This window comes from Wyeomyia smithii, chromosome 2, assembly GCF_029784165.1.
Source record: "Wyeomyia smithii strain HCP4-BCI-WySm-NY-G18 chromosome 2, ASM2978416v1, whole genome shotgun sequence".
Classification (NCBI taxonomy): domain Eukaryota; kingdom Metazoa; phylum Arthropoda; class Insecta; order Diptera; family Culicidae; genus Wyeomyia; species Wyeomyia smithii.
Genome location: NC_073695.1, coordinates 265968405 through 265982027, shown reverse-complemented (window position 1 = coordinate 265982027; position 13623 = coordinate 265968405). Strand labels below are relative to the sequence as shown.

At 33.0% G+C, this 13623-nt stretch overlaps 1 protein-coding gene across 13 annotated transcripts in view; it reads right to left on the bottom strand.

Annotated features, from left to right (window-relative positions):
* The window catches only part of LOC129725749 (cytochrome b5 reductase 4), a 128504-nt gene that overhangs the window by 3791 nt on the left and 111090 nt on the right, over positions 1-13623 (bottom strand). For all 13 annotated transcript variants that reach the window (XR_008728165.1, XR_008728166.1, XM_055681914.1 and 10 more), the window contains one exon: positions 6966-7055. Coding sequence is in view for 11 of the 13 variants with exons in the window: in XM_055681914.1 (XP_055537889.1) it covers positions 6966-7055 (90 nt within the window). In the remaining 2 variants the exon portion in view is untranslated. The remainder of the gene's footprint in view (positions 1-6965; positions 7056-13623) is intronic.

The following is a 13623-nucleotide window of genomic DNA, read 5'->3' as shown; positions in this document are numbered from 1 at the left end:
TTAAAGTTGAAATTATGTGGAGGAAGGAAGGCAAAAACTGTCAAAAAATATTTGAAACTAAATAAAAAAAAACAGAAAAAGAAAAACAATCTTTAATGTATATACATTGAGAAAAATTACAGAAATAATGCATAGAAAAATTGTTGTGAAACGTCAAAAAAATGAGAAAAAAAAGGTCAAAAAGCTAAAAACGGTCAAAAAAGAAATGATATCTTTTTAAAATGGATAAGCAACAAAGATACCAAAGCGAGGTCAACCAAAAGGTTGAATAAACACAAAAAGGCATTTAAAAAAATACAAAAAATAACAAATTTTCGAAAAAATATCTTTTAGTTTAGTTTATCTAAAGTATCCAAAAAATGGCAGAAAAATGTAAATATATCAAAAACTACAAAAAAAAAATGAAAAGAAAAACATCAAACACTTTAATAAATACTAATAACGAATAAATTTCAGTTTCAAAAGCAGCCAAAAGTTATTGAAAATGTCAAGAAAATAAAATTATCGATCAGAAAAATGTAAAAAATAGTGCTGGTTACAAAATATCCAAAAAAGATGGATAAAAACTTAGACAAACAAAAAACTGACTAAGTAACTAAAAATAACGTAACCTGGTGGAAAAATATCATAGATTGATAATAGGCGAGGCAGAGTAACAAAACGCAAAAGCTGCCAAATATGTCAAGAGTTGCCAAGAAACGTGAAAAACGTAAAAAATACGATTACGAAATTGTAAAAATGTCGAAGGAAATAAGAAATGTCGATAACAGTAAAAATGTATGCAAAGCCAAAAGAGGAAATCAAAGAAGGTTGGAAATGTGAGCACATTTGAAGAGGTAAAAATCTTACAAAAGTAGAATAAATAAATTGCATGAATGTATCAAAACCGGTCAAAGGAGAAATTTGTCAAAATTTGTTAAAATATCATTTTCGAAAATACAAAATTCTCCAAAGGCAGAAATGTTTCAAGAATTAAATTGTTAAAAAGTTAAAAAAAAGTGTTCAAAACGATGCAAGAAGGTCAGCAAATGGTAGAAAATCAGATGTAGATAAATGTCAAAAAACTTATAATATGACAGTACAGATATATTTTTTTTTAAACTTTGCGTCAGAAACAAGAGATAATAAATTGAAAAAAAGGTGTCAAAAATGTTGAAATATAGACATAGAACCATAGAAAAATATACGAACATGGTAAAAATATCAGGAAAGTAACAAAAAATTCAAAACTGTATAGAAAAATAAATTGAGAGATGTAAAATATAGTGAACGGTTATTGGATAACAGATTTAAAAGACAGAAAACAACTTAAAAATGAAACCAAAACAGTAAAAACCGAAAGTACAAAATTGCGATAAAAATAAAAAATTGTCAACGTAAAATCTCAGTCAAAGAGGCCAAATATGTCAAAAAAGAAAGATCAAGGAAATGAAAAAAATGTAAAAAGGACATTAATTTCAAGAATTTTTAATTTAGTAAAATATAAAAAAATGTTAGAGAAACTAAAATGTTAAACAAAGGTAGAAATATAAAAAAGTTGACAACCGTGAAAAAACACAGAGATAAAAATAACTCAACAACATCAACAAATGATTAAATTATGCCAAAAAAATGTAAGAAATGTCTAAAGTATAAAAACTTTTATAAAACTGATAAAAAATGGTAAAAAATGGTTGAAAAGTGAAAAAGGGAAATGTTAAAAGAAAGTCAATAACATCAACACACAGACTAGATTTGTTGTAATAGCTGTAGAGGTTGTCAAATAACATAACAATAGTCGACAAAAGCGAAAACAATTTTGCACAGATTGGAAGAAACGAAACATTTTAGCTCTTTAACCATTTCTGTGAATTTTGGTGCCCCTTTTTTCCTGTGTGGACTCATCACTGTGACCAAAGATTAGATTTATTGTGATATTGCCCAGTTGTTTGCTGTACTACGCACCTCATACTATTGGCAGTATAACTATTGACCGAAGTAAGTGATACGCTAACCAATCATATCCGTGCTCGTGTGTAAGTTTTACCTTTCCATTTCAAGCTTACTAAACCGAGCCTCTGTCCATTCTTACTTTCATACGTTACGAACACCAGTTTCATCATAAGAGGCACCTATCTTTTTTAGAAGGAGAGTCAACAGGGGTACGGTAAAATTCAGATTGAAGGAAGGGTACGTGGTGGGGAGCCTGAGAATTAACCCATGCTAAAGTCCTTTGACAACCAAACGGCCTGATTCCACTAAGATTCGAACCCTCGACCATCCGTCGCCAAAGCGGACTCTGTAACCTTGCGGCTGTACGTTGGTGCCCCTAATCAGCTCGGCTGATTATACTTTTGCTTACGGAAAATGTCATTTATGTCTCTGAAGACTTGATGCACTTACGAGGCGGCTAGGGACACCAAAACTCATAGGAACGGTTTGAAAAGCTATAATATTTCAGTTTTCTCCAGTTTCAGTTCTTGGGTCAAAATTCTCCTTTGCACTTTTGTCGACCAGTTGTCAACACAGGTTTACCTTAGAGCAGAAAAAAAAAACTGAAAATAATTGAAAGACTGAAACCTTTAAACCGTTCCTGTGAATTTGAGTACCCTTAGCCAGCACGGAGGTATGTAAAATCTACAGAAATTTGAATTAAGTTTCCCCATATGCAATCATAGAAGCGACGAACCCAGCGAACTATTACTTTGCGGCCTTTGGACGCACTTTTAAGCTGGCTAGGGGCTAGGGCCTGGTTTTGTCTACCAGTGTTGTGTTATTTACCAATTGTTCTGAATTTTGAATCATATTGGTTTCAACTTTAAATTATGAACTATTTAAACATGTCTAGTAAGTGTTTTGATGTTACTGACCAATTTTTGGTTCCAACCACTTTCTATCATTTTTTATTTATTTTATTAAATTTAGGTATCTTATTTTAGACATTGTTAAAATTTGTTTGACATTATTTTATCATTTACTGATGTTGTTGATTTGTTTTTATCTATGTTTTTCCCACGTTTATCAATTTTTTAACATTGCTACAAATATTTGAAATTATCGTTCGACTTTTCTTTTACATTTTACTAGACAGCTATCTTTCATCTTCTCAATTTTGATTCCACGTTGACCATTTTTGATTACTGTCGCTATTTTCTACTTTCGAGGGTTGCCACTGTTTTCGTTTCATTTTGAAGTTTTTTTCCAATCTTTCATATCTTTTATTCGATGATTGTTCGCTATTTTTGACATCTCTCAATTTATTTTCTACATAATATTGATTTTTTGTTACTTAACCGATATTTTTACATGTTTGTACATAAAAATGTTATTCGATATTTTAGAAACCTTTTTGATTTTTTAATCTTTGTTTTCGACGCTGACTTTTTGGCAATTTTTCAATAAATTTTAATGCATGAACTTTTTATTTATAGTTTTCTAAACATTTTTTGTTAGTTTTTCAACATTGTTTCAATGTCTTGTTTTATTTATTTAATGAGGTGACTTAAACTCTTGGTCATTCGTCACTCATCTTGTTTTAGATTGTTGTTTTATTTTCATGTTTTGTGATTTTTAATTTTTTTTTTATTTTGATAGCTCTTTTGTCCGTTTTATGTCGTTATTTGAATTTAATTCTTCGAACAATTTGGTCTTTTGGGAATTTCGACCTATTTTGACATTTTTGATGATTATAATAATAATAATGATAATTTAAATAATAATAATGATAATAAAAAAAATTGTGATTTATTTTATTAAACTTTTGAAAAATGTTATCGACATTTCTTATTTTCTCTGACATCATCTTCTACTTTTATCATTCTTTTCGCATTTTTACCTCTTTTGACGTTTCTCGACACTTTTGGAGCTTTTAAGTTTTTTTCCTGTGTTTTAGATTTTTTTCAACTTTGATCATTTTCCAATATTACGTTCTTTTTGCGTTTGGTCGTGTTTTCTTATGTTTCATTTTTTATTCATTTTTCTTGGATATTTTTTTGTCATCACTGATATTTTTTACATTTTTCACCTGATACGACATTTTTTTCTGACTGTTTTCGGAACTGTCGCTGACACGTTTAAAGTTTTTTCTTTTCAAATAATTTTGTTGTGAATGTTTCACTTTTTTTTAATTTTTTTTTGTATTTTCCGTCATATTTACATTTTTTTGATACTTTCTTGGATACTTTGGAAAAACTGAATTTTATTTTAAAAACTGTTATCTCTTTACGGGTTATTTTCAGTTTTTTACATTTTTTTTAATATTTGGTTGACTTTTCTTTAAAAAGCTTTCACTATTTTCTATCCATTTTTCAAATGTTTGACCTTCCTTAATAATATAACCATATCTCTTTTGATGGTTTCAAAAAATTTTCTGCCGATCGTTTCTAACATTTTTCATAATTTATATTTTTATTTTATCTTTGATATTTTTATTCGTCATCGTAAAAACTATGTCGAGAATGGTCAAAATGTCGAGAAGATAAAAAAATACGGAACAGGTTACGGTAACAGTGAATACTATAAATTGAAAGAACGTTAACAATGTTAAAAATGCTGCGAAAGAAAATTCTCGATCATTGTCAAAAGAAATAGAGAATGTAAGTTGTCAAGAAAGATAAAAAATAATAGAACAATAGGAATATGTCAAACGAAAATATGCGAAAATAGGAATATGTCAAACGAAAAATGCTTTCAAGGTATTAGGAATTAAGTAGTTCTAAACTGAAAACAAATGTGAAAAAATTGTTTAAAAAATGTTGAAAAAAAAAACATAAAAAAAAATGATCGGTAAATGTTTCAAAAGTAGGATAAACCTAAAAGAGAAGCAAAAAATGTAAAATAAATCCCCGAAAATGTGAAAAAAAAACGTAACGCAAAACGTATTTTAAAAAAAAGATAAATTGAGATACCATGGTTATTTTAAAAGATTGTTAAAATTAACGAAAAAAACGGGAACATTAAGACATGAAAATAAGACAAATTAATTAAAATATTATAAAAATGTTAACAAATGTTGGAACATATTATACAGGGGGTCACCGTAAAAGTGATACACACATTTGAGTGCCTCTTTTCGCATCGGAAGGCCTACCTTATTAATCAGCTGTTTTTGTTTTAATTGCAATTTTTTTTTCAGAGGAAGATTGCAATGGATTCAAGTAAAGAACTAATTGTATCTGGCTCAGTTAAACACCACCACGTCGAATAAACTATTAGTGATTAAGAAAAAGTAGATAACAAATCAAGATTTTGTATTGTGCCGGGATCAGCAACATACACATCAGAAGCAAGCTTTTACATCTGAATTTGAGCAGATTATTCGTGTACAGGATCATCAAATGATTTGGGGAAATTGGTACGGTTAACGCCAAGCAGAAAACGAGTAAAAAACGGATTGTGCGGGCTAGGGATGGGCGATACTGACGAAAGTATCGATACTTTGGTATAGCGATACTTCAATGAACTTCGATACCAGGTATAGAAGTGTCGGCTGAGGGAGTATCGATTATCGATGTTCGATAGTATTGGTATCAAACCTGCAAGTTTTTCCGAAAATCATCATTTAGAAAGTATCGATACCGGTGCTCATCTCTCGCGGTGAGTATCGATCCCAAAATACTCGATGCCCGACCCCTAGTATCGATACCTTTGGTATCGATGCTAGCATCGCCCATCCCTAGTGCGGGCTGCAGTGGTGATCAAAGCGATTGAAGAGTGTAACCGACGAAATCCTGCCCGGTCAGCAAGTTAAATGAGAAAAATGACAGGGTTGCCAGATCTCGATTGTTACTGAATACGTACGCTGCTCACAACATATTTTTTCAGATGAAATATTATTTTCTTCGGAGGCTATTTTGAACAAGCAAAATGATCGTGTGTATGGAGCATGTCTCTGTGATATTCCAGCCGTTAAAAGTGGAGTGAAAGGATTCCAGATTGCTTCAGCCGTGATGTTTTGGGGAGCAATATCCAACAGAGAAAGTTGCGACTCCTAATCATCAACAGAGGTGTAGAAATTTATGAAGTGTATTATCTACAACACGTCATTATAGACCATTCACTGTCTTGTGTCAAGAAATTATTTCCTCTAGCCTCTTTCAACAGGCTTCAGCGCCAGCGCATAAGACATTGGTTGTTCAGAAGTGGTGAAACGAAAATTTACTGTGTTTTGTAACCACCCCTAAATAGCCCGCATCATCTCCTGATTTTAGTCCATTGGCTTTCAGCATTTAGGGGTACATGCTACGAAAGCTGAGTGAAGTAAAACATATAACTTTGGACACTTTTAAGAACCATTTAGTGAAAATCTGAGATGCAATGCCGATCGAAGTCGTGCGTGCGGTTTATGATAATTTTGAGGAGCATTTGCGGGTCGTAATCAAATACAAAGGCATAAGCCTTGAATTGAACTGATTCAACTGTAACTTCACCAGAAAAGAAATATTCAGTTAAAATTTTATGGCATAAATAAAGTGTAACACTTTTACGGTGACACCCTGTTGATGCTGAATTTATTTCCCTGTGGTGGAATCAGTAATAATGTAGTAATGTTGAATTAACTGAGTGTGACAGCATAAAAATATTAAAGTAATACAGTTATGAACATAGTTTGATTGTTTTTCTAGTCCAGAGAAGTCTCCGACTAGTTTGGGGCGATTATAATGCCGAAGTGCTGGCCCCGAAAGTTCCCGTTTATCATAAATCCATAATTTTCCATTTTGTTTTTAAACTTTATTTTCGAAATAACGCGAACCTAATTCATTCAAATCAATCTGACCGTTTGGATTCGGTTAAACTGAAGTACTCAACCTGAAAATTAAAGTCATTGTATTTTTTAAGAAACTCTTCCGTCTGTGGCAGAGCACTCCATCTTTCTAACAATCTAACGTTATCCAGAGCGAACATGACACACGAACCTAAAGGCATATACCTAGCTTTCGGACTACGGTGACACAGCTGAGTACCTGATGTTAATCACAAGAACTTACCTTTTGTCCTTTTCGCATAAATTTTCCAACATCTCCCGGCACCATATATCCGCTTCGGTTTTATTGAAGTACAGCAAACTCACAGACTCGCTGGAGGTGGGTTTCGTGGAACCGGAAAAGGGGAAAAACGAAAAACGGATATCATTCATTAGTTTGCTTTTCTACGGATCTACAGGTACAGGTAAATATGTGCTATGGTTATACGCAAAATCGCCAGCACTCGGGACCAGGACACACAGGATGCAAATTTTCGTACAAGCAATGAATTTGTAATTGCACACCCGAAGTTGGCCTGGGCTTGGGTACAATTTCAAACTGAGATCCAGATCAGGCAGTAGCGGAAGGCAATTTGTTTCCGGTTAATTACAGCTGAATAAATCAAGCTGGTTTCCCACATAAATAACAAACGAGCGCTTCTAGCGCTCACGCTCAGGTTTCGTTTGATGAATCGTTCTCACAATTTTGATAGGTAACTGGAAACTTGTAAATTTGTTTTCTCGTAAGAAAAATATGCTCGTACAAATTGTACGAAAAAGCATAAAAGCATTCGAATGGAAACAAAAAATCTCCAATGTAGATTTGCGGTTGCGTACGCGGGGGTCAAAATTTTCACAATCAAGCTTGACGTCGTATTTCATCATACTCCAGTCGTACTAGTGGGGAAATCTATGCAAATGAAAAACAAAAAAGACCAAAAAAGAAACGAAACGCCGCTGGCATTCGCAAGTGGCCTCTTCACCCTTTGTATTTCTGACGCCAACGATGCTACAGCTGAAGAACTGAGTGGTGAGGAATGTGGAAAGTTTATGTCTGAACGTGTAGCTTTTTGTGTTTATGACGGTTGCTAATGGCGCCATACGAATTTGAACAGATCTTGTGGTGTAAGTTTTTTATGCGAAAAACGCTAGAACGAATGAAATCTAAAACCGTGACTCAATCGGGTAAGTTTCTCATATTTCCGTGACGTTGCGAAACAAGCACTGGAATACTTTATCCCACGTAGAAGGAATGTAAGTTTTCCTCTTGTGGGCGCTTAGTGGGGTTGAGAGTTTCTAATTAGTTGTACTGACTACTAAGAAAAGCTGCCAAAGAATGAAAACAACTTTCAAACTGGAAGCCGTAAAGTGTCACATGTTGCTTTACAGTAGCAAATTGAACTAGAATATACTCTGATGTACCAAGAAATAATATTTTCATAATGAACATCCATTTCTGTCACTGGTTGTGAGTTGTTAATCAACAATCTCTTCAGTTTCTGATTTTTACATGTATTTCGAGAGTTAATTAGACGATTTTTGAAGGTATATTTCTAACATAAATGCGTAGAATCAAGAGCTTAGTTCAAAATATTATACTCCCTAGCGGTTCGGAGACAAATATAATTTGAAAAAATTTTCACAATGGTGAAAATCGTCCTTAAACTGTTTTCTTTGGTGTATGAAATTTGTTGAAATATTCTTACTTTGTTCTATATCAGCGCACAGCAGTAAAAAAGCTCAAAAACGTGGCTTTTTTCATTTACTCTCCAAATACTGATTTCAAACTACCTTCGAATGAAAATTTAGTGTAGAAAAACTCTCAAATAATGACAATAAGTTTTGATTCGAAACTCTGCCGCTAGTGGCGCTGTAAAATCTACCTTTTCAGAGTTGCATTTTAGAGGAATGGCGTCTTCAGCAAAATTGTAGATGCCTTATTGAATTGCATGTCAGGCAATGAAGATACTAGAAAGAACTAATTTTTCAATCAATATCGGAAAGTGATCCCGATAATTCATCCTATGCAGGTGTCGTCTGCCAGTATTCGCCTAACTGTGGGATGTGTAAAAAATGACGTTTTTAAGCTATCTTTTTTGTATCTACTTCAAACTACTATACAGACAGTTTTTTAGATATTCATAAAAAAATCTAATTTTGAGGACCAGTCAAATATGAAACAATATATCTTCAGAATAAGAAGAGTTATGTCTGCGGCAAAGTTTTTTGAGACAACATTATCTACAGTGCCTCAACAATTATGGGTCAGCTACAATTATGGGTCACTTTAACGCAAATATGTATATTCTCACGAAACTGAACAATTTCATTGGCAGTGATATTTTTTATAACTTACTTGTAACCTTATTTATATGATTGAAATGATTCTATGTTGAAAATGTCAATAAAAACAATGATTCTGCTCTGTGCAATAAGTGAAGTGACGCATAATTGTAGTGATGTTACATTTAGCGATGCACAATTATGGGTCAGTCCATATTTTAGCTATTTTTATAACTTTTGCATGATAATACATCAAGACTGAATAAAATAACTTATTATCAAGCTAACAATAAAATAACTTTTGTGAAGGATTTTAACGCTTTGATACACTAAATGATCTTGAATGCCAAAAGTGACCCATAATTGTGTCTTTTGCTATATAAGTAATATTCAACCGATTTACACACATCTTCTGCAGTGAAACTAATTATCGATCAAAAGTATATATCAGAGCACAAAAATAGATGGTAAAACATTCGTAGTTGATAGTTTTTCCGATTTTATATTCATTTTTGAATATTCAGGCAACATGTTGAATGAAATGAAAAAAGTTCACTATTTTGAGCTCTCGTCCCCGAAAAATAAACTCTCTGTCTCGTGTTTTAATACGATAATTTTAACTACCACAGGGTTCGCAGTTGTGAGTTTTTTGTGGAAATATATGTTTTCACAGATTCCATCTTGGTGAGAAACTTTTGTAACGTTTTTTCTTAAACACTAGATTCTAGATAGAAAAAAAAATTTCGCAATATTCTGCGGCCTTTCGAGAAATGATTTTAAGATAAATAAAATATAAAACTACATATACATGAGATAATCAATACGAACCTCGACGAATCAGGAATTAAAAAAGAATTCAAAAGTAAAAATCTAAAATCAAAACTCATAACGTCAAAATAATAATTGTTTGAAGATCAAAAGTCAACAGTTCACAAATGCAAAAAATGTTAAAAAACTATGCCAAATTTAAGATAATAAAAATAAAAAAAAAAACAAACTGTCACCGGGTAAAAATGACGAACTATCGAAGATTCAAGAAGTGGAAAAATAAATAAAAATATAGTCAAATTCAAAAAGCCAATATAAAAAAAATCAATAGGTCATAAAACTCAATCAATCATTGAAACATTACTATACAAAAAAGAAATAAGTGACAACAATTCAACTTTCATCCAAAACTAATAAAATCCCCTTTGGTAATATTGTGGAGGCCCTGAAAATATTCAAAATAGTGTCCTATGAATATCATCCGGGATTCGCTACGATCTATGATTATCATCCCGAATCTGGAAATACTCATATATGGTAACTTATTTGATTTCCAGAGTTATTATATTAGTGTTGGATGAAAGTTATTGTTATTGATCACTTCAAATGCAACAATGTAATAAATTATGGTACCTACTTAAAAGAACCTGTTTTGATCTGAAAGAGTTTTCTAGCGAATATGTATTGATCGTCTATAGGCAGCAAAAACAAACTCTAGATCACCCCAGTGAATGTGAGGTTAGAAGGAACTCACTCACTTTTCTCAGAGATGACTGGACCGATTTTTATGAAATTAATTGCAAATGAAAGGTCTAGTTGCGCCATAGGTTGCTATTGAATTTCATTGTAATCGGATTTTTTGTTTAGAGGTTATGTATTAAAATGTAAAAATCACGAAACATCAATATCTCAGAAACCACATAACCGATTTCAATAAAACTAGTTTCATACGGTTGGGCTGTCTCCAAAACCCTTAACTTTTAAATTTCGTTATGATTGAACATATGGCTCAAAAGTTATGTAAAGAAAAGTTATCATGAGGTTGCTTAAAATCACTCATTTTTCTCAGAGATGGCTGAACCGATTTTCACGAAATTAGTGTCAAATGAACGGTCTAGTTGCCCCATAGATTGCTACTGAATTTCATTGTAATCAGATTGTAACTTTGTCCGTTGTTAATAAAAATGTGAAATCACATAATGAAAGTAAACATATTGACTTACTCCTAACGATCACTGGCTAATTAAAAGGTAGGAAAGTGATCCAAATGGCCGAATGTCATATACTACTCGACTCAGTTTGACGAATCGAGCATTTTCTGCATGTATGCATGTATAGGTGTATATGTTTGTGTGTGGGTGTGTACGTGTGTACACGCAAAAGTTGGAGTGTGTGTAACCACATCATTTATGAGCGAAATTAGCGCATTTACTGATTAAAATTGGAACCAGTACAACGCATGTGCGTTGGGCATAACGCATTTGATGCTCTAGCGTATTTTGAATGTATTGCGCAGCTCCAAACCACTGCACTTATAAAGCATCAGCCGTTGTTCAGAAGGTTGGCATCGTTAAAACAGTGCAACCAGCAATCAATACTGATAAGTTGGGTACTGACTCCATTGAAAAAATTATTGTCTGATCGATTCACTTTCATGAATCAGGTCATTTGAAAACATCATTCAATCATTAACAATAAACAAAAATATGAGATAAGTCCAAAACATTTTGCATTTAATTATGACTCTGGTTTCATTCACATGCATTCGGTGCTACGTTACTGGCACCAGCGTCAATAACTTCCGCGGCAACAAGGCTCGCTATTGGCTGTTTCGGTTGCTGACGATTTTTAGGGATGCACGAGCCGTTGATACGCACCGGCTCGTGAAAGTAGAGAACGGTTTTTTGAGCGCCTCGAAACTGATCGCCCGAAGCCGAAGTTTACCGAGACATTACGATTTTTGTGTATATGATACATATTCTGTTTTTGATCTCTGTCAATGTATTCCTTGTACAACTTTTGCGTTATGCGTTTCACGCATTGGTTGTGCGAAGTGCGAAGAGCAAATTCTGTGCGAATTGAAAGGACACATTGGATGATTAAAGCTTGAACTTTTGCGTGTATGTGCACCTTTTTTTTCGTACTCACTTTTCTCAGAGATGGTCTGACCGATTCTTTCTATCTTGGTGTCAAATGAAGGGTCTATTTGCCGCTTAGGTTTCTATTGAATTTCATTGTAATCAAACTTTTAGTGGCGCTGCGTCAAAATGTGAAAATCGCTCTTATATCTCAGAAGCTATGAAAATAGTTGAATTCAAATTAATGGGATTTTAAACCCTTAAACAATGAAATTCATAATGTTTAAACATGTGGTTTGAAAGTTATAGAAAGAAACGTAACCCGCTGACTGTTTAAAACTATAGCAACCATCAAAATATGTGGCCTCAACATCATTTAAATTTGGTATTGTATTATTTCAATGTTTGCGGCCTTGCTCGGAATTGAAGTTGAAATTAAAAGTCATTTCTATCCTTTCACTTTTTCTTTAGCACAAATGTTACGTTAAATATCACATACTATACCTAAATTATTACTCTATATATTACATCAATATTCTAGTACCCAAAGAGTGGATATACCTTCATTAAATTGTATTTGACAATTCAAGAATGTTTTCTTAAACCGGAAGCTGCAAAATCGGGTTTCAAAGTGAAATATGGAGTTTGCGGGCCCCGGATAATGTTCCCAAAAACATTGGGTAATGTTTGTCCCTCTAAGGTTGTTTTCCAGAAATCGGAAGCTACTATGTATCTAGAAATTTAAAATGGCGTCCTAAGATGATTTCTGGTCTCTGGGTGTAACGCTTCCGTAATACTCATAATGGATGATAGGGGAACTGCTCCATTATTCATCTCAGCCCGTATATTCATCTCATTCAACATGTAAACATACTTGAAAACAGGAAAAAACGCATATCTTCTTCTTAAACTAATCTGCTAATTCATGGAATGGATTCTTCTTAGTTCACTTTAGATTTCTCATAAAGTATAATCCTCAAAAACTCACTTAAAAGCATCTACCTCAGAAAACAAAATCCGCGCATCGTTTTATACGACTACAACGGGACTCGTTCAGCAGCCAACCAAAGTTTTTTTCATCTCTAGCGGACTACTTTTTATTTTAATCACTAAACAAAATCACTAACTACACTAAGAATACTTTAATCTTTGAAATGTTCACCTCAAATTTTCTAAAACAAGCTTGAATTAGCAGAAATATATGAGATGAATTTCTACAATTCCTAAATTTCAACTGTATGTATTCTAATCTGTTTTCACTGCGTTGAAGAAAATAAAGAGTTGCCGAATCAGTTTCTGTTAATACGAAAAAATCATACTGAAAATGTTGAATTATTCCGACATAATTTACATGAATTTACAGCACTGTAGTGGTTACCTTGGTTACCTATTTTGCACGTAAACAACTGCAGCGGATATCTAGGTAACTACTACGATGGGCTGCGGCTACGTTCATCCATTATAATGTGATTCATTCATGATTAACAGTGTGATGAATATGGGGGCATCGTGAGATGAATAATTGAGCAGTGATTCAAGTTTTGAGATGGATATGGAAGCGTTGTGAAAAATGGTTTGTTCTAAAAAATTCAGGATAAATCTAGCTAATTTTACTAAATATACAATGCTAAACGATTCCATAAATGCTTATTTGTTCAGTGATTTCGTGAAAATTTGGTGTTTAATCCGTGCATTCTTCGTGAATATCGGCTTAATGAGATGAATAATGGAGCAGTTTCCCTATTTGGTCATCTTAAGTTGTTTTCCAGAAAC